At 32.8% G+C, this 12319-nt stretch overlaps 2 protein-coding genes across 2 annotated transcripts; both read right to left on the reverse strand.

The window, feature by feature from the left end:
- Nucleotides 1-1534: 1534 nt before the first annotated feature.
- Nucleotides 1535-3126, reverse strand: LOC110632425 (transcription factor TCP20). Its single transcript, XM_021780649.2, has 2 exons — nucleotides 1956-3126; nucleotides 1535-1859 (listed from the first exon to the last, which is right to left on the reverse strand). Exon 1 carries the CDS (start codon nucleotides 3041-3043, stop codon nucleotides 2153-2155), a length of 891 nt encoding a protein of 296 aa, XP_021636341.1. The 5' UTR covers nucleotides 3044-3126; the 3' UTR covers nucleotides 1535-1859; nucleotides 1956-2152.
- Nucleotides 3127-6339: 3213 nt separating this feature from the next.
- LOC110632416 (glucose-6-phosphate 1-dehydrogenase 2, chloroplastic) lies at nucleotides 6340-12113 on the reverse strand. Its single transcript, XM_058128861.1, has 10 exons — nucleotides 11624-12113; nucleotides 11069-11304; nucleotides 10850-10944; nucleotides 10554-10668; nucleotides 8341-8546; nucleotides 8108-8257; nucleotides 7902-8022; nucleotides 7583-7812; nucleotides 7298-7498; nucleotides 6340-6849 (listed from the first exon to the last, which is right to left on the reverse strand). Exons 1-10 carry the CDS (start codon nucleotides 11823-11825, stop codon nucleotides 6600-6602), a joined length of 1806 nt encoding a protein of 601 aa, XP_057984844.1. The 5' UTR covers nucleotides 11826-12113; the 3' UTR covers nucleotides 6340-6599.
- Nucleotides 12114-12319: the final 206 nt, after the last annotated feature.

The following is a 12319-nucleotide window of genomic DNA, read 5'->3' on the forward strand; positions in this document are numbered from 1 at the left end:
ATTTGTAAAAATAAAAGGATAATAAATGAATAAACTATAAACATCATAACCAGCACATGATGTTTTTTTCTTGTAGAATATAGCACTTGTCATTTTGGAACCCCTACATAGCACAAACAAACATAAGCATGTTTGGAAGGTGAGTCATGAGTTAATTTATTCAATATTATTGTTATATGAATAACGGATGCATTATAATTATTGATTATAATGAGATTCACATAGAATTCACTATAATCCATTATTATAATGTAAATATTATACATATAGCAATCATATTTTAAAATTTTTGGTGTGTAATTAAACTTGATGGACTGAAATCTAGTTTTATCTTACAACTCTATAGGTGTTCCAGAAACCCATTTCCATTGGTCCACAAAACATTGTGCCCACTAGTCATTGTGGACTAACCCACTTGTCCCAATTGGTGCAATGCAATTGTCTCTGTCTCTTTTTCTTTTGTTTTTTTTTTTTTGGAAGCTTACAGAGGATAGCTCCCTAACATCTTGTTGTTATGGGATGTTCATTACAAGTTTTGGAACCTACCAGATACTTGGCAATGAATAATTCATACATTGGCAAGATGATAATTTTTTCTTTTAATTCATCATTCAAATTTAAGCTCATTATATCCATGAAAGATAGATTCAACAGTTAAATATTTAACTCTTGATATACTTCACTAACTGTTGTTACAATTTCCCGTGAGTGAGCGATATATAAGTTATAAAATCTCTAATTGTCTATGAACTCTCTACACCTAAACTTTTAGTTAAAAAAAAAAATCTCGTTATCATAATTGAAGAAAATTTATTTAGTAATTATAATATCTTAGTGAAATTAATAGAGTTTAGTTAATGATTCATATATCTTCTTATTCATGTTTTCATAAATTATAAAAAGTAAGTCTTATATTTATATGAGCGAAAAAGTATCATTCTTATATATTTAATAATTTCTTGACTAAGGCATATATTAAGATCAAATTGAATCAAGTTAAATACACCTTATACATATGAAAATAGGGTATCTCATATTTGTGGTGTGCTACACTCATATGTAGTTGTGCACTAAAGAAATTCTCACCATCTAAGGTTTACTTAGGCTGGTGGCATTATCCTATCTTCCATGCATCAAACAATTTCCACCTACATAAATCTGAGTTTCTGAAACTTTCTATTGTATAATAATTACTCAGGCAAACACGATCAGCTACAAGAAGCAAGGTCTTTTATTCTTATTTTCATTTTATTATTTAAAAAAAATTAAAATTTTCAAATAATGATTGCACCTTTTAATAATATTTTCTTCAATAATTTAACTTGAATTCTCTTTTTTAGAGTACAGTAAGCTTTACTATTACACCCAACACTTATTGATAGAAAATGTCTCATTTTCATGCATATCAAATCTAAAATTCAAGACAATACCAAAAAGGGACATAACACACAAGAATACCCATCAAATGATTTAATTGCAATGCGCTTGGAAGAAAGATCTAAGCAAAATATTGAATGATAATCTTTCATGGGGATTGAGAATAAATAATGCCTATTCGGCTTCTATTAAAATTTAAACCCAAAACTTTAAAGGCCTGAGACGACATTGGCACTCCTTAGCTTCCATAGATAAGCAGTACATATAGCTGGCACAAAAATATCCTACTTGGAAATTTTTTTCAACATTTCTAAGAGATTTAAGAAAAGAGTGGTACTTGATTCAGATAAGCAAGAAAAAAGAGAGAAAACATGCCTAAAAGTACAAATATTTTTGCAATATATATAACAAATCCTGCAAAAATGTTTATATGAAACAAACCCAAATGCAATCCTCAAACCATGAACTCTTCAAATTTCAACCTGCATCTCACAAAATCGAAAGGAATATTAATATTTGGTAGGTGTTAATAACGCACGAAAAAAAAAGTTTTTCAGTTTGGTGAACTACAAAAGCACCTGTTTTTTGCAGACTTGGATGAAACTGCTGATCAAAAGGACTGAAGCTGGCACCCAATACTCAGTATCAGAAAACTGTTGAGATCCCCAATTCATTTCACTCAATTTCTTAGTCCACAGACAAGGAGAAACTGTGGGAGATAATTGAGTCCTTTTACTAAGTCACCTTTTCCATCAGAAACTCATCATAGTTTTTTTTAATGTCTTGATCCTTGAGAATCCTCATCAGGATTTTGCTGCTGTTGTTGATGATTGAAGGAATTAAGGCTGCTGCGGCTCTGTCCCATCTGCTGGTAGAATTGGCTTAAAGCCTGAGAATTAAACACCCCGGTATGCCCATCCTGAGAAAGCCCAAGCTCTAAACCTGGAACTTGCAGATTAGTACCATTAAACATGGAGTAAAAACTCATCAAACCCATGTTAATATTTGGAAATTCTACACCATGGAACCCAAATTTTGGCAAAGTATTGGAGTTTTCATTTCCTAAATTGGGTGTTGACTGGCTTGCATTTGAAATAAAACCTGCCCCAATTCCACCCACTGAGGGCCACATCCCACTTGCTACGTTAGATCTTCCCAAGTTACTACTCATCATTGTCCAATTGGCCCTTTCTCTGGACCCAATGCTCGGTCCCAGTCCTTCCATCTTTGTATGCAATCCTGAAGAAACAGAGATTCCATGTTGAGAAACAGAAGCCCCTGCAGCTGCAAGAGTTGAGGAAGGAATCGTCCCAGTACCAGTTACAGCAATAATCGATGGTTCAGCTTGCTGTAAGAGCCATTGAATTGTTTCTCCATCGGATTTATGACCCAATTCTCTTGTCAATTGAAAAATCCTTGCGGCACATAGAGCTGGCATCCTTATCCTTCTTCCTCTACCATCCACTTTCTTGTGCCTGTCTTTGTTGGAGCTTCTTTTGGGTGCTAGTTGCTTCTTGGTATCATCTTTATTTGCAATCATAATTTGAAAATCCTTGATCTCTGCAGGGGTCTTGTTGTTGGTCTCTGCCATGGTTGGTTTTGGGGGAGGATTCAAGAAGGTGGGGGATTCTTGTTGATGGTGATTTTGGCCACCCTTTGTTTCCATGGGAACACAGGAAAAATTAGGTGCCTCTTTAATTGAAGAATGTGACCTCAAAAGGCATATGCTTTCTTGTCCTCTCAATTTATTTGTCAATCTATTTGGCTTCTTGTTCAAATATTGGAATCACAAAGTTTCAACTTAAAGTTACTACTAAAATTAAAATTATTTTAAGGTAACTGCATTTGTCTTTTCTTTGACCAATTGGCTTTTGTTTTTTTTTTTAATCTTCAATCATTCATCAACTAATAAATCCATCCATTATTGGGTCACCTGCCTTGTAATGCAAATCCTTAGATTTTCTTTCAATCTCTCTCTAAAAAAAATTTTCATAACCTATATTTTGATTATGAATTGCAACGATGATCTGAATTGATAAAAATTTGGCAATGATTGTATATCATAATCAAATTATAGGCCAAAATTCTGAATGAATGAGTTGATGTGGGAAAATATATCTTTAAAATTGCGTAAAATTTACATTTTCTTGAAATTATAGATTAAAATTGCTTTATAATAATAATAATAATAATAATAATAATAATAATAATAATAATAATAATAATAAAGGGTGTAATGGGGCCATGAAATATGAAGTCATGGCGAAGGTCTTATTGCAGAAATTAAGTGAGGTTTTGAAGAAGGAAGCTGCATACGGTTGGACAATTTTTGGATTATTCATTCATGGAGAGGACCCTCAACTGTTTTTTTTTTTTTTTTTAATTATTATTTTTTTCAAATTTTTAATTTTTAGCCAATCTTAAACCATGGGTTATGCATATAGTTTCATATTCTTGATAAGCCAATGTGATTGAATAGAACATGCAAAGCCAAAGCAGAGTTTTAAAAAAGACAGGAATTAAATGATTTCTGTTTGGGGTTAAATGACAAGGATGTCCACTTCTAATCAATTTAATTAGTGTCTTAATTAAGCTACGTAGCTTAGTCTTCACTCCAATTTTGATGTTATTTAAAGAACAACTTGAGAAAGGGAAATGATTGACTATATATATTTATATAATCTAGTCCTTGTTATTATCTATATCTAAATCTAATCCAAAAACCTCATTATTGCTATTTTGTTTATTTAAGATAGGGGTGTAAACGAAATAAGCCGAATTTTGAAGAATTCAAACTTAATTCGTCATTTTTTTTTAAATTGAGCCAAACTTGAAATTAACTCATGTTGAACTCAAGTCGAATATTTATAAGTTCAAACTTGACTTGTTTAGAAAATGAGTTGAGACAAACAAAGATTTTTATCGAACTGACTCTCGAACAGTTTGTAAATAGCTTAACTCATTTATATAGTGAGTTTTAATTTTAGGAATATGAATATAATTTTGATTAACTTCAATAAAAAAAAAACTTAATTTTTGTAAAAATTTAAATTTAAATTACAAATAATTATATTTAATAAATACATTTTATATATATTATCTATTGATTATATCATAATTTTAAATAATATATTATTTTTAGAACATTAATAAATAAAATAATAAATATTTATAATATAATAAAATATAATAACTAATCTAAATTTTTTTTTACAAACGAGCCTATTTAATGAGTTTACTCTTGAGTTGATTCGCAAGCCTACAAAAGAGCAGGCTCATGAGTCTTGATAACTCAAACACTATGAAGTTTAAATTCGATTCATTTATTAAATGAGTTTAAAAATTAATTTTGATCACTTATGAATTGGTTACAGTTTGATTTCATATTGAAATTGAAATTGGATTTAAGGCTTTTCGATTTTGATTTCATTCTTAATTTTAATTTTGATTCAGTTTAATTTTAATTAAATTTAATAATTATTTTTTTAAAGAAAAAAATTCATTTTGATATGAAATTGGACTGGCCGAATTGATTCGATTTCAACCTAATTTAAGTCAGATTTTGATTAATCCAGATTTAATCGATATTGATTTTAAATTATACAAATTTAATTCTTATTTTATTTTAATATTGAAATTAGTTAGAAACTCTGGGCATCTAACCCTAGATTAAAGCAGTGCAATATGTGAAAGCTAAACCATAAATCATAAATTAGCATACAGAATATAAAAGTCTAAAAAGAAGGACCCCTTTTTTCCTCCTCAATTTTGTGTATTTGAAGTCTGAAAGCTACATTTAAAATTCAACTCAAAAGACTTTTCTTAAGGAGAAGAGCAACCCAAGTGGTGGTAGAAATAAGGGGTAGGTATGATTAATATTTTATTATTAATTATATTATTTTAAATACCATCGTAACTAAGATTAATTCAGTCGATAAGATTCAATTAGCATCTCCATTTAGTATTCCAATAGATTTGATCAAATTTTAAAAAGAAATTATTTTTTTCTAAAAGTTTCAATCTTTTTGCAATTTGTGAAGGAGAATGGTTGAGCTACCAATTTCTTTTAATTTCTTTTTCAAGTCCAAGTTACATTGAAAAAAATAGCTCAATCTCCCACTCTCCACCGCAATTTTGGAAAAAATTCCTAGTACTAATTAAGAAAGTTTCCTTAGCATATCCCAAAGCTGATTCTGACAATGCTCGTCTGCCCTTTTTTAATTCATCCTTTAACCATGTTATTGTTGGAAGTCATCCGTGTGTGCTGCAGCTGCTTGAACAGTTTCAGTTCCTGTTTATGTGGGTAAGGACTATGGGCCATTAACGTACAAATGAACAAAGAAAAATAAAATAAAACTATATGAAGCCTCACTGTCTTGTAACAGAAACCTTGAATTCTGCAAAAGCAAATTTGTTTTGTTGCTACAAATACAATGACAATCCATTTAAGTACAAAACTGTTTATAGATAGTGGATATTACATATCTCTCTTCAGAATAATATAAAATCTCTTAAAATTAAAGGAAATTTTTATTTTTATTTTTATTTCTATTTTCCTTATTGGTCTTTAAATCAATTGTTTTATTTTGTAATTTTATATCATAGCTTATATGGACAAAGGAGTCCCGTGCAAAAGATGTATTTGGCACAAGAATACGACAGACATATATCATGACGCCTCACAAGCTTTGATTGCAAGTGGGTTTAGGCATTGCAAGTTGTATCCATGATGTGATTCTGCACACATTCACTAAATATTTCACTTTTAAAAATATCCATCCACCCTTTCAGATCTTCCTTTCAGTAATCCATGCGTATTTTGATCTGTAAACTCATTTGCCATCAGTAGTCAAGTATTTTCCTGTAATACTAGTCAAGAAAAAGAGTTGGCAGTTGTAAAAAGCATTTAAGTCTATTAATTAGCTCAGTAATACTGAAATTTGAGTCATAGTAAGAGTCAACTGCACTCTATAAAAATGTGGTGTATTTCTTGAAATATACCATCAACCACAAGAGTGTATTGTAACTCAAAAAGTGAAAAGGATAATCCCTGTGTTCCTTGATACATTCCACTTGTTTACACCAAGGCATGCTGTCGATCTCCCATGGAGTTCGTATATGGGAGTTCGCTATCTAATCGTCCTAATAAAACATATATGAAATGAAGCTCTCTGCTCTCCCTATCCTACTTCAATGGCAAGGGTTAAACAACATTCCCAGATTTACTGTTCTATGCCAAGGTCTCCCCATCTGACGTTGTATCTTGCTGCAAGATAGTGAGCCCCAACAGGTCCCCGACTACCATATGGATAGTACTCAGGAATAATCTTTTTCTCTTCAAGCTCCTTCAGAACAGGAGTAAACAGTGACCAAGCGGCATCCAGTTCATCACTTCTGATAAATAACCTTCTTTCCCCTTCAATGGCATCTAGCAAGAGCCTCTCGTATGCATCTGGAATCTCCTTAGAATATCTACAAGATGCACAAGTCGAGCTCAGAATAAAACAAATATCATTTTATGCAGCATTATAAACTATTCAAATTTTGGATAGAAGAAAATGAATTAAAAAGATGCTGAAATGCTGAGTTTCTAAGGAATTATCATTAAACAATACGTAAACCCACAATTAAATGTATCCAAATCATGTTTTTATGATTCTGTTGCTACTGATTCAGTTTCAACCAAGATTGAAATTGTTCGTAAAATGAAAACTTGATTCCTTAATGGATGCAAAAAATATGATGCTTCAATGTATTAAAACAGAAAAAATCAACTCAAGCTTTCACTCATTTATACTACACTGTATTATCAAAATTAGTGGAGTTTAGCACAGCTGGGAATTTCAATAGGTTGTATATATATTTATATATTTCACATGCATGACATAGTTTGTGCCTTTGGTTCATGTGATTTTAGTACCTTGCAGCATAGTGAAGATTTAAATTGCTATGGTCCAATCGCATTCCCAAACCAGGGACCTTGTTATTAATCTTCAAATAAATAGCTTCATCTGGTTGTACTCGGATTACAAGCTCATTTGTACCTCGATCAAGATCTGTTCCAAAGTTCCGATTATACAAGTTACCAGGCACATGCCTGAACTGTACACGAATTTCTGCCCTGAGGAAAACAGGAAAATTGCATGTGTTAATTGTTAACGACCTAAACCACCTTGTCATCAGAGTAGTATCTAATGCTACAAACCTCTTATTATGTAATGCTTTGCCAGCCTTCATAAGGAAAGGCACTCCATCCCATCTTGCATTGTCAATGAAAAGCGCAGCTGCTGCAAATGTCGGAGTTAAGCTGTCTTTTGGCACTGTCTTGTCATCAGTGTAGGCTGGGTAAGTAATTCCTCCTTTTATGTGACTCTTGTACTGCCCAATGACCACATCTTCAAGTCGTATAGGCCTCATCGATCGTAGAACTTTGACCTGCAACTCAGCAAGCAACATGATATTTAGTTAAAAATTCCAAAGAATGACATCTTAACATAGTTGGATTTTCAGGGTATTAACAAAACCTTTTCATTTCTGATATCTTCTGCATCCAAACTGACAGGGGTTTCCATGGCAAAAAGGGCAAGTATTTGAAGCAGATGGTTCTGCATTATATCTCTTATTATCCCATAATGGTCAAAGTACCTAGTTTTAACCAATAGAAGAAAATTATTCTTAAGCTCTCAAAATAAACTGCAATTTATATGCACAGTTCGAGAAAGAAAAGTACCCTCCACGTCCTTCAGTGCCAAAATCTTCAGAGAATATTAACTGTACATTCCTTATATACTGCCTTGACCACAATGGTTCAAAAATGAGATTGGAGAAGCGGAGAACAGATAGGTTTTCCACCAGCTCTTTTCCTAAATAATGGTCTATCCTGAAAAATGAATATCCATCAGATCAGATTATGATTTATGTTTTCAGAATAATAAAAGCCAAGTGAAGTTCAAAGAACTCCACCTAAATATTTGTTCTTCATCTAGGTATTGCTTCAGCGATTTTGTTAAAGCAGCCGAGGATTCTGAATCTCGGCCAAAGGGTTTCTCAACAATGACCCTGGTCCAGCCATTAGCGGATGAAGCTGACGTGCTTGCACATTTGACTGCATCAATAAAAATATTTGGAGGGATCGATAGATAAAAGAGGCGATTGGAAAGTCTCCCACCCTGCATATGCAAATTTCATTGTCAGTCTCAAGTCATCAAAACACCCCTCTAGCCTATCTTATTCCTAAGCAAAAAGATCCAGCAACCTCCAAACATAGAATATTTATTGCACCTTAGTAGATATGTGGTTAACAAGCCGCACATAAGCTGTATCTAACCCACATTTTTTCACAAATTTGCAACACAAACTTAGCACTTCTATATATCTTATAATTTAATATACAAACTAGTCAACTTGCATTCTAAAACCAAATACACTCCGCATCATGTTTGATTCCAACACAAACCCTCATCAGTCATAATTACATTGCATTTCTTAACAATCACTCTGGAAATCATAATTTGAAAGCCTAGCACCTCTAGCACCCAAAGGCGGGCACTGTTACTCAGGGGTGTGCCTTTTGGCTAAGGCACACCCATCAGATGGCGCAAGGTATGCACCTAGGCATGCCTTTGATACATTTATGCATTTTTTTAGATATTATGAAGATCAAATCTGATGCAGCATGTAGCGCAGAAAAGAATCGACACACGATTAAACTCTTAAAAACAAACAAGATCTAATCCAAGATCTTAAGATAAATACAAGACTAATCTAAAGTCTAGGATAAAATAAAGTAAACTAGTTTTATAATTAAGAAAACTCTATTGAATGAATCTGAAAAACTTTTACATAATGAACATACAATAGGTATTTATAGAATTCTAAATTCTAATTTAGGTAGGAATGAATTAGAGAGTTCTAATCTAAATAGAAAATATATTTATATACTTAGATTAAATAGAAATAATATTTTAGAGTCCTAAATAAATTAGGAAATATAAATAAAACTTATCTAAGAAAATAACAAATCCATCTAAAACTAGAAGTCCTTGTGAAATATGGAAAAAGCAAGTAATCGAGTATGGTATTGATTTGCACACCAAATCATTCACCCACACTTTCGAGAAAATTTGGCCTCGAATTAATTTCTGAACCAAACAATAATGAAACGACTATCTCCCACGCTAAAATCTCCATCATTTGGTCTACTTTACCAATCAGCTTACCATAGGCTCATCCACACCAAATCACACAAATAATTAAGAAATATCAAATTGAAAGTCAAAAGCTTAGGGTTTTATTTTCTTCTCTGAACAGAATAAGCAAAATTGAGTTTACCGAATCAATTTCCGCTTGGATGATGAGGATGAAGTTGTGTTTGGAGATGATAATTTAACTTGGGGCGTGGTTGCTAAAGCTATTGGAGTTGAAGAGAATATCTATAGTACTAGAGCAACAAAAGACAAAAATGTTCTGCCTACATCCACTTCAAGTGTTAGGCCTAAGGAAATTGCAAAAGCATCACCTTCTAATTTGAAAGCCAATACTCTTCTATAACTTAGAGATGAGGATGAAGAAGAGATTAAGGGGTAGTCTTGATGAGGAAGAACGGATGAGTATAATGAGGATGGAGAAGAAAAGAACTTTGGAAGTTTTGAAGATGATGATAACGATGGAGATGGACATGGAGACAGCTCTACCTCTTGACGAGGATTGAGTATAACTCTTGGCTGCACCTCGCGCCAAGGCCCCAGGACCCCTTTACGCCTTAATGCGCCTTGCGCCTTAAAATTTAATAACGATGCTGGAAATCATAACACCAAGACAAGTTGCCAAAAATATGAGACATGATGTAGTGTTCTGTCACCCATATACATAATAATGGTATAATTCACCAGGTATAGGTATTGCATACAAATAAATACATATATTTTCTCCTATTCATTGCTGCCCTCCTTTTGCACATTTAATCAGGGAAATTGCAAAATAAAAGGTATAATGTACAATGCACTTCATTAGCTAATGGTAAGAATAAATCAAGCCACACGATAAATCACAATTAGAAGCAATATTTTCTTCTTGAATGTTAGATCAACATGATAAGCATCAGTAACTTAATCAACTACTCATATATAGAAATGTTTCATTATGCCAAAACTACTGGCCCACAGCCCCCAAATTACCTCATGTTCTTTCAGCTTCTTGTCTAGTTCTGTAAAATTTTCCTGAGAATCATACTGACCAGAATGGTAGAAACATCTCTTAAGAAACTGGTCCATCTTTTCACTACAGTTCTCCCTGGAAATTCAGAAGCAACAATGCATATCATGCTTAATAACAACTGAAAACATTTCAAAACTAATAAACACTATGAGCCTCCTTCCTAATAAATGTACATACTTAAAATGTAAGCCTTGGAGCAGATAAAGAGAGAGAGAGAGAGAGAGAGAGAGAGAGAGAGAGAGAGAGCCAGAATCACCTCTTATCAATTCTGCAAGTCAAAGTCTTGCTAACCATGTTTCTAAGTTCAGCATCAGTCATCTTACTCCGAGCATAACCAAACACAGTGAAGTGCTACAAACCATAATTCCAAAACTTAGCATGCAGATTTGAACACAAACATAACATCAGTTTGAAACTAACCAAATTATTGAAATAAACTACTAAGTCAAAGAAAAGAATAGAATCACAATCAAACCTTGGGAAGACAATCCTCGTAGTAAAGTGCAAAAAGCGCAGGAAATATCTTTTTCTTGGCAAGGTCCCCAGAGGCTCCAACCACAGTGATACTGACAGTTGATTCATTTTTATTCATATCAAAACCAGCTGTTTCTTTTAACTCCTTAGCAGATGTTATTGAAGACAACAACCCATCTTTCACTTTCTTGAATGAGGTCTCATTTTCTAATGGGTTTACTGGAATGGCCACTGCACCTACATTCAAATTGCAATGTAAATAAGAACAAAAACAAGGTAGGACTTCAAAAGGCAAATACACCATCTAGATTGAAGTTTATAACTTTCTGATCTCCTATGGTGTTTCAGTTTCACTCAGCTCTACAAATACATAATTGCACTGATATCAACAGATTTATAAACCTCTTCTCCATTCTCATGCGACACATAAAATTAAGTAAATAATCGAATCAAAAGCCAATTACAGGGGAAGAAAAAGCAGCAAATAAACCAAACACAAAATCAGCTTAAGAATTAAAACGAAAATGGTGGGTAATGAAACGAGAACAGAACTAACCATCTTGCATGAGAACCACATCTGGGTAGGAATTCTTTCGAGATTGTGAGAACACCTTAGCTGGTAACAACCTCTTAGGAATCCCAGAAGAAGAGAAGTTTATTCGTTGAAATTGCTGCCCATTAATCGACGATGATGAAGAAGAAAATAAAGAAGACGAATATGAATAAGAATGACAATTTATTGAAGAAAGGGGCGCCATTTTTCTGCGACTATATCTCTAATATTCCTTCTGGTGTGGGAAAAAAATTATTGGAGCTGAATAAGGTGGAAGAAGAATTAAGCTTTCTGATGGAGGTAATGGTGAAGAGAATTTCTGATGGAGGTAATGGTGAAGAGAATTCCGAGAAATGCTAAAACAGCTTCGGAAGCATCGAGGGGTGAGGCCCTTGAGATCTCCGAAAGGCTGCCAACTACCACAGTTTTTTCCCTTTAATCTTCAGTAGTTTTGATAAAGAAGACAAAGTGAACAAGAATTTGATTCCTTTAAAATTAGGTTGCTGATGCTAATTAGGATGCTTTTATACATACACATTTAGGCGTATTTTATAGAAATTATTTTATTACTAAAAAAAAAATAATAAAATTTTATAATTTATCACATGAGAAATTTGTAGATTTATGTTTTCTTATAAAATAATTAATTACAAAAAATTTATTAATTTAATAAAAAAAGTGAAGTTTCTTTAAAAATTT

The sequence above is a fragment of the Hevea brasiliensis genome, chromosome 10 (assembly GCF_030052815.1).
Source record: "Hevea brasiliensis isolate MT/VB/25A 57/8 chromosome 10, ASM3005281v1, whole genome shotgun sequence".
In the NCBI taxonomy this organism is placed as follows: domain Eukaryota; kingdom Viridiplantae; phylum Streptophyta; class Magnoliopsida; order Malpighiales; family Euphorbiaceae; genus Hevea; species Hevea brasiliensis.